The following is a 13979-nucleotide window of genomic DNA, read 5'->3' as shown; positions in this document are numbered from 1 at the left end:
CATTGATTCTGGATGGGGACCCGTTTCGAAACAGGTCGCCATACGGAACGAAAGGGGGTACATTTATTGTTATCACATTTTTGTCTTAAGAATGCGACAAAAAACTAAAATTATTATTGAACTCTAGTCTCCATGGCGTGACTAATCAATGGAAAAAAAAGTCATTTTGGGGGTGAACTACTCTGTAGCAACTCATAATGTAATAACGGCTCATAATGTAATAAGGGCTCATAATGTAATAAGAAAAATGTAATAAAAACTCATAATGTAATAATCAGCTCATAATGTAATAAAAAAACGAGTGCATAACGTAATAATGGATTTTTCAATAATGTAATAATGTAATAACGTGTTACATTAAGAACCTCCACATAGGAGGCTCATAATGTAATAAAACTTCATAATGTAATAATGTATTTTTATTACATTATGAGCTGATTATTACATTATGAGCTTTTATTACATTTTAATTATTACATTATGTGCTTGTTTTTTATTACATTATGAGCTGATTATTACATTATGTGTTTTTATTACATGTTTTTATTACATTATGAGCCCTTATTACATTATGAGTTGCTACACACCCTGCCAACTGTGTTGATGGAGAATGGAGCAACTATCTGCTAAACATGCAGCAAATGCACCACAATGTTCAACATACAGTTCGTGATTGTATCGACACTGGGTGTTGATGCAACATCGATAATATCCCCATGTGGTCAGTATGACGACAGTCTGCCATTGCTAGTTCTGGGCCACTTTGCCGAAGGTCATGGGGACCATTATGTCAGCCTTGATGGACCAGTCACACACTTGATTCAAAGAGTCCAGGAAGCAGAGGAGAGCGCACCACTTCAATCTGTCCCTCACTCTGGCCCTAAGTCTAGCCCTCACTCTGGCCCTGACACAGTACCTCATTCTGGCCCTGACTCTGTCCCTCACTCTGGCCCAGGGCCGGATTTATAATAGGGCTTGACGTGCTGAAGCTAAGCTAAGCTAAGCTAAGGTCGCTGTCTGTTGAAGAAACGTTAGGTGGATACTAGTATGCACAACTCTAAAAGAACTGGTGCACTATTGTGTTGGAGTGCCTCAGTGCGGCTGCAGAGTTAAGGTGCTATCTATCCCTGATTGATTGATTGATTGATTGATTGATTGAAGACTTTATTAGAAGTTTGCATAGGAAAAGGTTCATGACAGTGCAGTTCACTGGTACAAGGTCAACTAAAGGGAGATCCTAGTAAGCTTTTCAGCTTATTTGCACAGGAAACCTTCATGTATCTCATATACAGTAACTACTGAGACCACACTATTAAGTAGGGTGACCAGAAGTCCCGGTTTGGCCGGGACTGTTCGTTTTCAAGCTGCGTGTCCCGGTGTCCGGACAAATATCTCAAATAAATATCACTAATATGTCCCGCTTTTCAACATTCACTACAAAATTGTGCCAATAATATCTGTTTTTAGTGGTTGCATAGACATTTATCATGTTCTTTTCACGAAAATATGCTCAACTAACCAATCAGAAAACATGTACAAATTCATTGCGTGTCTGAATTCAACGCTGAGGCTGTTTGTCAATCACTCACTACCTGTTTGCAACCCTGCGGTGTATGTGCGCTTGCACGAATGTTAGAGAATGGGCACGCACGTCCCGGTTTGAGCGGCTGAAAATATGGTCACCCTACTATTAAGTCATTATGCTAATGTATGGACGTCTCTGTTGTTTCATACACCATCTTTGGGCATATTCTACACTATTGTTATTTATAATTTGAGCTTGACTGTGATACATGTGGCTACCTGTTTGATTGATGTTTTTGTGGGATAGAGAAGCCAGGGCTTGTAGTTACTGGACTGTCAAAATTGTAGCTACCTGATACTGTATGCTGGTGGAAAAGGGGAAAAAAATCAAACCAAGTTTGAAGTGAGAGGTGGTGCGTGTGTCTCATAATGACATTATCCGTTCCTATCTCCTGCCCTGCTCTGCCCTCACTCTGGCCCTGACCCGGCACCTCACTCTGGCCCTGAGTCTGGACAGATCGAAGAGGTGCGCTCTTTGAATCAAGTGTGTGACTGGTCCATCAAGGCTTACATAATGGTCCCCATGACCTTCGGCAAAGTGGCCCAGAACTAGCAATGGCAGACTGTCGTCATACTGACCACATGGGGATATTATCGATGTTGCATCAACACCCAGTGTCGATACAATCACAAACTGTATGTTAACAACATTGTGGATGCTCTTTGTACAGCTAAATGATCCCCATATGTATTAATTTGCTGCATGTTTAGCAGATAGTTGCTCCATTCTTCATCAACAAAGTTGGCAGGGTGTGTAGCAACTCATAATGTAATAAGGGCTCATAATGTAATAAAAACATGTAATAAAAACTCAATGTAATAATCAGCTCATAATGTAATAAAAAACAAGTGCATAATGTAATAATTAAAATGTAATAAAAGCTCATAATGTAATAATCAGCTCATAATGTAATAAAAAATACATTATTACATTATGAAGTTTTATTACATTATGAGCCTCCTATGTGGAGGTTCTTAATGTAACACATTATTACATTATTGAAAAATCCATTATTACGTTATGCGCTCGTTTTTTTATTACATTATGAGCTGATTATTACATTATGAGTTTTTATTACATTTTTCTTATTACATTATGAGCCCTTATTACATTATGAGCAGTTATTACATTATGAGTTGCTACATACTCCTTTAACCCGCTACTTTATGAATTCCACTTCAGGGAGTCTTCAAGTAGGCTTAGTGGAGGGTCCACCTTATTGCTTACACAACTATTCTGTCCTGTGACGCTTCCGAGGTGGAGTGAGTAAGGGTTGTAAGGGGAATAAAGGGGGTTTCAGGCGGTGACGCGGTCGCCGCGTCCTAGTAATTCCTTTTCAATGGGAGGCGGGCGCTTATTTTGGGCCGCGCGGAGAAGTTTGGAGGCGGCGAGGCGAGCGGACGCGGTCCCCCGTGAAATGCCCACGAGCGTGCTCGTCCGTGCATGAGCACGCGGGCGGCGCAAGCTAGAATAGCGGTCATCTTTGTTGAAATACCGCGCGGCGTTTACTCGCTGAGCGAGTGTGTTTGTATCTCACCGCGGCGCGCCCCCCCCCCCCCCCCCCCCCCCCCCCCCCCCCCCCCCCCCGCTGATCCTATAGTGGGAGCCCCCGCGGCAACAGCCTACTGTCTGTAGCCCCACGTAGCAATGTTTTCATCAATATCAACCAGCAACGACCAGATCTTTTAATGCCTTCACGAGCAGATCTTTTTTTTGTGCCTTCACGCTTGCAAGACACCAGTCATGTTGCCATACCTTATCAACAGGCATGAATTTATTTTAGGAAGTACATTTTATTTTTCCCCCTTTAGCCAAGGTATGGCAACTGCCATAACTAGCCATATAGCCCAATTGACGCCTCTGGTCGTTTCTGGTTGATATTGATTGCTACATGTATCAGGGGCTTTACCCCCTTGAGGCCAGGGTGCAAGAGATCAGTTTGGGACTCAGCTAAAGCGATGGAGAGAGGGGGGGGGGGGGGGACAGTGTGGTGGTGGACATGTGGTTCAGAGATGGCGTAAATGAAGAGCAGCTAAGATATCTACAAAGAATATACAGTACAATGGTCAAATAATAATAATAATACGCATGACTTCCAACGACTAAACGCACATGGGGGGAGGGAGAGGAGGGGTTGTCCAGTCAGGTATACGGCAGGTCGGGGCAGGCAGAGGAGGAGGAGGGCTTCCAGACGGTCATCCTTTACAAGTCTGACTCGGGCATGTCCGGCATGTCGGCCATCAGATAGCCAATACCGTAGCGGCCGTTGGGCGCCGTGTCCGCGTCGCTGCCGCCACCGCCACCCTGCCCGCCACTCTGCCCGCCACTCTGCTTGCGGTAGATGCTGTGGCCGGGCATGGGCGAGGGCATGGCGCTGGGCGACTTGCCGTGGATGAGGCTGGCGTCGTCGCCGTCGTCGTCCCCGGGCAGGTTGCTGTCCTTGATGATGCGCGCCTTCTTGTAGGCGACGGAGGACAGCACGCCGGCCTTGTCGTCGAGGATGTTGAAGTAGCGCAGGCAGAACACCACGGGCACGGGCAGGATGGCCGTCACCACCAGGCTGACGCACACGATGATGCCCCACAGAGGGTAGCTCTGCTTCTTCTCCTCGGCCTGTGGAGACAGACGATGGGTAAGAGTTAGGGGTGTAACGATTTAGTAACTGAATCGAAAAATAGATTTTAATTTGCAATGATCTACTGTATCGATAAGCAAACAGCAAAATTGGCTTTGTATCGTATTGTATCGTTTTATAATGCAAATAATCAGTATTGAATAGTTTTGCAATGCCAATACTCATTGTATGGATACTAAGTACCTTTCGAAGAAAAATGAAAAAGAGGGGTCTAATATTATACTTTCTATTCCATATAGCTATTTTTGGTCTATCGATAAATGTGTGTAATCTAATCTCTGTGTTCATGTAAAGGTGTGGGTTTTTCCATAATGTGATTAAATATAATGTCCATGTATTTGCAAGAGAATCACAGTGATTCGTTATTTATATCCATAATAATATGTTTTCACGTAAAAAAACTGCAATATCCACACGTTTCACACAGATTTAATTTCTTTGCAAAATAGTTACTATACTGATTTATTTTTTATAGATTTGTTTTGGGGCTTTTATGCCTTTATTGATAGGACAGTAGACTGACAGGAAATGGGGGGAGACTGGAGAGATGGTTAGTGACACGCGGCAAAGGTCGTCCGGATCGGGAATCGAACCGGCGACACCGCCAGGCATCCATGCCTATGTGGCAATGGCTAAGTGGTATGCGCCTGGACCAGTAGGCCAGCAGGCGCCCCTGCTATAATGACTTTAAATCATTGAATCGAATTGTATCGCCATTAATGAACCAATATCGTCCATGTATCGTATCGTTACACCCCTAGTAAGAATGTGATGCAAGGAAAGCAAGCAGGCTTCTTGCTGTGTGTTAATCACTGAGGCACTTTGCCTCCCAAATGAGTTTTTTTCCCAGCTTCTTTCTGTCATGAAGGCAGCAAGACGTTTCATTATCTTTAAAGGTACTAATTATCAATGTATGGTATTGTGTTCTTTAATTCTGGAAGGTTGCCCCTTTTTGAACACAAAGCATTATATTGTTCAACACATTTGAAACGAGGATATAACCAACTACACTACCAAGTTCCCTTTGCATTTGCAGCATCTACTTGACCTCATTTGAGAACCAAATGACCTGGAACACTGACCATGTGTTATTTAGCCTCACTGGGTGAATTAAAGAGATGTTTCACTTTCAAACATGTTTGGGCTCATTTTAAAGTCTACCCAGGCTTTTGTGAGCACTCCAGACAGTGTTTAAAGATTTTTTTTTTTTTTTTTTTAGCTTGATTCAGTATTTAGATATTAAATATTAATTGTATCAGACACTTGTATCAGACACACTCCTATATGCAAACCCATTTTAACTTCTAACTCCATTTTAACCATGATATATTAATTGAAAACACCTGTCCTTCTTTCTGCTGACTGATATTGGCCTTCTAATAGGCTACGAGAGGGGGCTGAGTCGATTACTTTTTAATTTATGGGATTACATTTGTCAAAGAAAATCTAATTATTAAATGTTATTATTTATTTTGAATTAGTAAGATTATAGTATAGTATAATAGTAGATTGACCGGAAATGGGAGAGAGAGATGGGGAGTGACACGCAAAGGTCGTCGGCATAGACCTTATTCACACTGCGGCCATCTTGGATCACATGACTTTCTGGGATAGCAGCCTGCATTACAAACCATTGTGAACAATGGAGCGATGGTCCCAAAATATGAGTTCTATTCAACCAATTTCTTTTTACCAAATTGACAAATGGGCAGATGACAACATCAACATCCCCAAAATGATTAAGGGCTACAGTAGATTGATTACATCCATGGTAACGATATTCAAGGTAAGTTAAGTTGCAACCTTACTGTGTACAAAGACTTGCTATCTGTGCAGTGCTCGCTCCACCATCATAACTATTTGTTAGATTGTTCCTGATTAATATGCAAAAATCACGATACAGTAATATTAACTATATGATGGCAGAGCAAGCACTAGTCTGCACAGATACTGTAGCAAGTCTTTGTAAAGAGTAACAGTGTAACCTAACTACCATGAATATTGTGGATGTACCCTTCTATTTAATCCTTTTGGGGATGTCGATGTTGTCATCTGCCCATTTATCGATTTGGTCAAAAGAAAATGGTTGAATAGAACTCATATTTTGGGACCACCGCTCCATTGTTCACAATGGTTTGTAATGCAGGCTGCTATCCCAGGAAGTCATGTGATACAAGATGGCCGCGGTGTGAATAAGGTCTATTGCAGCCCAGGTGTCCGGCAGGGGCGTCAATTAGGTATGGCAGGGGTATGCAGCTGCCATACCCTGGGTCCAGGGGGGAAAATACAAGTTACTTTAAAATATAAATCCACGAATGGCTCTTTGTCTATCTGTGCTGGTTATGTTGTTAAATTACATTAAAATAACTACAAATGCACAATTTAACAAGGTATTATAATGATATTCTCCACACTTTTATTCTCCCCATCTTGACAGAATAGTACATTCCCAGGTTCCGCAGGTCAGCTGCACAGGTGCAATTCATTATTGTTAATTGTGGCACGTTTACTATATTATGCCAAGTTTAGCCGCACTTGAACAACGTTCCAGACTGCCATATCCAGCCCAAGAAACCATTGAATTTTTTTGGGGAAAAAATAGAATGTACTTCTTAAAATAAATGTATCATGCCTGTTGCTAAGGTATGGCAACATGACTGGTGTCTTTAAGACACCAGTCATGTTGCCATACCTTACCTTTTTCTGAACTGACGCCACTGGTGTCCAGACCGCAAGACCCCATTACATATTATGTTGTCTAACACCAATCTGATGACTTCAATACACCGTGCCCCTCCTCATTCTCTTGAAGTGATAAAACAGGTCGATGGCCTTTGAACGTCGGTTCGGCAGACTAAACATCCTCTTGTTCTTCCGGGGTTAAAAGAAAACATTGCACACATTTAGCACACTAATAATCACTAATCTTTAGCCAGCGCCTCGCTTCCTTTCAAGCCTTTCCTTTTCTTTAGAGCTATTTCAGGGAACTACAGAGCATATAGTAGCGAGCCCCCCCCATGGCGTAGCACAGGGTTCCCCAATAGGCGGCCCACGGGCCATTTGCGGCCCGTGGGGGGCTACTGTCTGGCCCACACCAACCACAGAAATAATGGTGGTATAAGAGCAGCAACAACACTAGTATATCGTCGTTGTCGGGTGGAAATCTCGTATCTCCAAATGTGTACGTTCTTTCGCAAATCATACAAGGCCGTCGCACAAAAGTAGTAAAAACAGCCGATCTACAAGCACACAACGCCTCGCACCGCGAGGCGTTGTGTGCTTGTAGATCGGCTGTTTTCACTAGTTTAAATCATTTTTAAAATGATAAATTGAAAACGAACGGTTTTGGACATACTTTTCACAAAGATTTTCACCCGACAGCGACGAAAACTGTCGCTGGAGTAGTGGGAACGCCACCGTCGCCCCCTGCAATGCTGTGGCCCTCGGCTTGGTACCCTAGACATAATTCGGCCCTTGGGGAAAACTAATTGGGGAACCCTGCCGTAGCAGGTAGACAGAGGCAGAAGACTCGGTTACAGCAGGGGTGCGAGCAGGCCCGTTGTACAGATTAGGCTTAATGTAACAGGGACAACAGTACCCCCCCCTATCGGCGGCCCTGGGTGCGAGCACGACTCCAAATTGTTTCAACATTACTTGACTTCCTACCGGGTGCACGGTCGGGAAACGTATTCTCTTTGAGAACAATCTCAAAGAGAATACCAGCACTCACGGACCAGTCCTTTTAAGGCACTTTTTATTTTAAGTTTAAGTGGTCCCCACCTGATTTTTATTAATGGCAAATTAAAATATTTAAGCTTGTCAATCTATAACCCTTTATTGGAACTGACTCAGATTCTATGTATTTTTGACTTGTGTAAAGGCCCCAATGTATTTTTGACATAATGTATAATGGATTTTGATGTATTTAGTTATGAATAATATCTATTGTATTTTGCACTTGACTACACGAACAGAGGAAGGTGTCGCTCTTACGGACATTTCTTCCCATCTTCCGTTATTGCTGTACAAAAGCATTATACAACCTGTTCTTTTGTACTGCTGTGCATGTTTCTTCACCATACTGTCCATACCATGCCTAACAGAAACAAACTTTACAGTATTACCCGTATTGCTTCCAAGATCATTGGACTTCCCATACCCACACTGTCTGATATGAACGATATGGCCATTACACGCTTAGCACTCTCAATAACAAGTGACACTGACCATCCTCTGCATCGCCACTTTGACCTAATGCCATCTGGGCGAAGATACAGAACCTTGGCGTGGCACAAAGTTCGGTTTAAAAGGAGTTTTGTCCCCTCAGCCATTGCTGCACTTAACAATCTGCTAAACAATCGCCCCAGTCGCTAAGAGGGTCTTTTCTGTGTACAGTGGGGTACTGATGACTTGTCTATGTAATATGTTGTGTTGTCTTTTTGGCTATGTGTTGTTTCTTGTTTGAACAGACTGTGAAGACAAATTTCCCTTTGGGGACAATAAAGATTATTATTATTATTATTATTATAAAATGTGACACTGTCTTTGCCCACAACATACAACGCTGAAGAAGGCTTAACACCGAAACGCGTCCGTTTGTTTGCTGCTGCAGCTCTGCAGCTTACCATGACCACTTCGACTTGAAATCAAAAGTGCCTTAAAAGGACTGGTCCGTGAGTGCTGGTCATTCTGTGATTCTCAACCTGTGGGTCGGGACCCCCAGGGGGATCCCCAAATTATTTTGGGGGGTCCCCAGATGATTAATTTAATGTGCATTAACATTGTTTTCTCAATCAACAGTAAACAAACCAACATAAAGTTTGAGTCTATAAAGGGTACATGCACATTTCTAAAGTGACAATTTAAGGACTTTTTAAATACCTCTAAAATGGCAGATCTACACAAATAGCAGATCTACATGCTCACAAAGTGAGTCGTTGTGAGCTTGTAGATCTGCTATTTTCACAAGAACCGTGTTATACAAAATGTAATTCCTCAACTCTTAGTGCTCGTCAGGGTGGGTGGGTGGGGGGGGGGTCCCCAGTTAAAATATGATTCTAAAACGGCTAGTTCAATTCCTTGATTCTGATTGGCTGGTTGCCGTGGTATATGAGAATATAACCCACACACCTTGAATCAGTTTATATCAAAGCCAGGTGCGTTTTTTCTTTCCACTGTGCCGTGAGGCTGAACTTGAGAAGCGAGCGTTAATTTGATTTTCTCTCAAAGCCTGCCGTGCGGGTGTTTCTAAGCACCGCCCGCATGCATAGGACAGTGACTGAATGTCTCCGGGCGGGGCTTGTAAAGGCGACAAGCGCCTCTATTCTCCAGGCACATACTCGGCTGTTAGTTTAGCCGGTTGCTATGCTAGCGTTATTGATGTGATGTTCACCCACAAAGCAGCTAAATCTGGATGAAAATAAACATGTGTATGGATCGAATATGGTTCTTAACATGAGACTGATCTAACACATAAGTATTGTTTCCCTATGTTTTGGCAAAAATAATGACGTGACTTTATAAACACACACTGGCTTCCGTACGTTCCTGGGATGTGGCTGGTAAACTGAAGGAAATGTCTCTTCCTGGTGGCGGAGAAGTGTACTTTTTCTTTAAATAATGGAATTCTATGATTTTCATGTTGCAACATTGTGACCGTTTTAGAAAAGCAATAAGCCACGCGAGGCTTGTGGTTACCGGGGTAGTATACACCGGCTGAGAGGGTCAGAAAACACTCGGCTGGCGCCTCGTGTTTCCCCAGGGCCGGATCTACAATATGGGCACTTTGGGCACGTGCCCAGGGGCCCTTGGCACCAGGGGGCCCTAAAAAAAACGAAAAAATGTCGACCCAATGTAAAAAGAAAGAAAGAAAGAAAACCCCCAGCCATTTAGTTGTTATCTAATCCAAATGAAATGAATTAAATTATGCCCTCAAGACCCCCAATTTGGTGGTCACAAATGGTATTTTGTCATTTTTTGGGGGAAGGATATGTCTTGTTTTGACCATATAGTAGTAGTACTATAATAGTACATTGTTATTTATTTTGATTGTCAGTGGCCACACTGACACTGTTTCTTACCTCAGACTGTTATTGTCTTAAGTGTGTTCACTGGCTGCTGATATCGTTAAGTTACTTTTTAAAATATTGAAAGCGGTTAGTCTGGTGCCCTGTAGCGCGTACGCAGAGGGGGGGCCCTTGGAGCTTCAGTGCCCAGGGGCCCTCAGAGGTGGTAATCCTGGCCTGTGTTTCCCAACGCCTCTCAGCCGGTGTATACTACCCCGGTAACCACTCGCCTCTTGTGGCTTATTGCTTTATTATTTGGGGGGTCACGGCCTGAAAAGGTTGAGAACCACTTGTCGTAAAGAAACAGCGACTCACCAGTTCCTGTATCCAGGCAGTGTAGGTGGGCGGGGTCATGGCCAGCTGGATTAAGCTGGATCCCAGCAGCACTAGGAGCAGCACTGGCGTGATGTACTTCCACATGTAGTAGTAGAAACGGTTCGGCCTGAAGCCCAGCATGTCCTTCAAGTCTTCAAAGAATCTAAAGAGAGACGGGAGAGGATGGGGAGACAGGAGATGAGATGGTGGGGGAGAACAGAACAATGCCCCAGCAGGTGGGTGGTGCAATCAGAGGTAAGGAAGTCACAATGGTTTGATAGACATTTCCCATTTCTTAATCATGGCGATCTTTGCCCTGCATGTGGTTGAAGTTTAAGGGTACGTGCAAAGAATGATTACATGTTTGTCGTGTGACCCTGCTACTAGTACCCACGTTCTGTTTTTATGGAGGCAACAGTGTTGGGTATCGTTACATTTTTAAGTAACTCGTTAGGTTACTTTAGTTACTGACTTGAAAAACGAATCCGTCACGTTACTCCGCTACCCAATGACATAAGCACAGCCTATACTCAAGCACTGCCAATTAAAGTAAACAAGATGCGCACAAAGTTCTCCTTGACTTGCTAATAGTCAGATAACCGCAAGTAACCCCAAGTTACACCAAATTTCGTAACCTGTCGTAAACTGTAGAATGACCACGCAACCACCGCAGGCTGGCAAGTGGCAACACATTTCTGGTCGGTCACATTTGTCCGTGTAAAAATACGGGCCATGATGCGTGCATGCATGCCTCTTCAGGCTCCTCCTCTGACAGAGAGAGAAGAGCTCATTCAGGAAACAGCGCAAATGTGTCAGATGGATTTATTTTTCCTTTGTGGCAACAGAAAGAACAGGGAATTATAGGTCTTAAATACCTAATTAACGCCGCTATTTTTTGGGAAATGTAACTGGTAACGATCCTACTAAATTGCAGAAGTAACTCGTTAAGTTACTCCGCTAACACCAAACCTAACGGCGCTACGTAACGTCGTTAGTTAGAGCGCCGGGCCCGTTACACCCAACACTGGGAGGCAACAAAGCATTGGACTTGACTTTTTCAAAGACAAAGCCGTTTTTATTTTTCAGTTGCACTCATACATTTGTTCAATATATCTACAATCTTTCAAATCATTACTTGGCTTTGGGTGTATGACCGTGTGTTTTTCCAAGTGTTTTTCCATTGTACCAAATACTGATATTTGACCCCCCACATGTGAATGTCATGTGGGTATATCATCATCATCATCAGCACCGCTCACTTCATGCCGGTGTGATTTTTTACTATAGGCCATTGAGAAGAACATGGATCCCAACTATTTCCCATTGTAGGTTTTCAAAGAATGTGAGAGAGAAGAATGGGAGGGGAGTCGTAACATAGAGATGCTGTGTAAGATCAAATACAGGTAAGGAAATATTACATTCGCAGTGGATTGATGTTTCATGAATCAAGGCCTGTTCTCATAAAGTTACATAACGTCAATGTGGCTGGCAGAAACCTTGTATCTCCAAGCTTCAAATGTGTATGTTTCTTCGTAAAGTAAAGCCCTGCTTCATCATACAAAACTGTCACACAAAACTAGTGAAAATAGAAGATCTACAAGCACACAACGCCTCGCAGTGCGAGGCATTGTGTGCTTGTAGATCGGCTATTTTCACGATTTTAAAACATTTCTTTTTTACAAAACTAACGGTTTTGGACATAGAAGGTTTCTACCCTATGTAACGATAAGTAAGTAGCTTTGGGAACCAAGGGGCCCAGAGCCATGTGTCTCATGGCTCAGGACAGGAGTATATCTCTTGTTTGTTTAGCGTGAGGCAGCTTGAGTACAAGTACACCCCCTGGACATGATGCTGCCATGTTGTCGCTTGTTCTTGTGGTTTGAGAACATTTATGGGAAACGTACGTGTTAACTTGTATGTTTACAATAAGCTTGTACATATGGATTTAAGAAAATAAAATCCACAATGTCCCGAGTGGAAGCAATATAAAACCATTGGAACCCTACAGGAGGTTGGTTTAACTAATGGAGGTAAAGAAAGATTCACGATGCTTTGATGATTCATAAACCCTTTGCATATCGTCACTGTCGGGCAGAAACCTCATATCTCCAAGTTTCAAATGTGTACGTTTTTTCACCAAGTAAAGCCCTGCTTCATCATACAAGGCTGTCGCACGAAAGTAGTGAAAACAGCCGATCTACAACGCCTCGCACCGCGAGGCGTTGTGTGCTTGTAGATCTGCTGTTTTCACTAGTTTATTTCATTTTTAAAATGATGAATACAAAACTAACGTCTTGGACATACAAGGTTTCCACCCGACAACGACGATATACTCCAAAGTTTTGTTTGTCCTTACAATTCAAGGACATCCACATAGAGTTAAAAACAAAAACAGATTTGTATATCTTCCCATATATGATACACAGGCACGGCAGTGGGTTATTATGAGAAAGAGTGTACATACTTATCAGTCCCATAGACCCAGGCGATAGCCACGTTCTCCAGGAGGACCACTATGAGCAGGGGCAGGGTGGCAGAGTAGTCATCAAACATGGCCACAAAGTAGTTCCCTGAGCGCTGGACAAACAGCAGCCCAATGAAGAACGCCAACAGGCAGCATCCCACTGCAGGAAGAGACAGGCTGTGTTAAAGGTGATACACCATGCATTTAAAAAGTATTTATGTCATATTGTTTATGTCCCAAAAACGTTTTTCAAAAGGTTTGAGGCTAAATTACCACTCCTGAATAGAGAGCCTCTCTCATTTTTGAATGGCTCTCAGAGCATTTCAGCTGCAGTACCACCTTTGGCCTGAACTGCGCCACCCCCCCAAAATCCTTTTGAAAAAAAAAGTTTTTTTGAAAAAAATTTTTTTTTGAAAAAAAAATCTTTTTTGAAAAACGTTTTTTTTATGATGACGTCACAATCGGCAGATGACGTCACAATCGGCAGCAAATCTGGACAGCCTGTTTTGAGAACCCGTGGGATACTTTTAACCTTCGCCTTCAAAAAACCAGAGAAAGACACGACGGTCAGAAATGGGACTTTGTGAGGATAGAAGGTGCTAGTAGGACCCCAAAAAAAGGTTTTAAAATAGGAAAAGTGAAATTTCATGGTGTATCACCTTTAACACTAGGGCAGGGTTCCCCAATTAGTTTTCCCCAAGGGCCGAATTATGTCTAGGGTACCAAGCCGAGGGCCACGACATTGCAGGGGGCGTTTCCACTACTCCAGCGACAGTTAAGATATTGTCACTCTCGGGCAGAAACCTTGTATCTCCAAGTTTCAAATGTGTACATTTTTTGGTAAAGCAAAGCCCTGCTTCATCATACCAGATCGTCGCCCAAAACTAGTGAAAACAGCAGATCTACAAGCACACA

The 13979-nt window shown here is 42.9% G+C and overlaps 1 protein-coding gene across 1 annotated transcript in view; it reads right to left on the bottom strand.

Moving 5' to 3' along the window:
• Positions 1-3787: 3787 nt before the first annotated feature.
• slc6a15 (solute carrier family 6 member 15) overlaps positions 3788-13979 on the bottom strand; it is a gene marked incomplete at its 3' end in the record, with an annotated part of 64808 nt that continues 54616 nt past the window's right edge. Inside the window, exons 10-12 of the mRNA XM_080736063.1 lie at positions 13065-13224; positions 10601-10763; positions 3788-4198 (exon numbers count right to left, since the gene is read on the bottom strand). Of these exons, the coding sequence (XP_080592189.1) occupies positions 3788-4198; positions 10601-10763; positions 13065-13224 (734 nt within the window). The remainder of the gene's footprint in view (positions 4199-10600; positions 10764-13064; positions 13225-13979) is intronic.

This window comes from Nannobrachium achirus (assembly GCF_963921795.1).
Source record: "Nannobrachium achirus genome assembly, chromosome: 11".
In the NCBI taxonomy this organism is placed as follows: Eukaryota; Metazoa; Chordata; class Actinopteri; order Myctophiformes; family Myctophidae; genus Nannobrachium; species Nannobrachium achirus.
The sequence above is the reverse complement of the archived record's forward strand: the minus strand, read 5'-3'. Positions and strand labels throughout refer to the sequence as shown.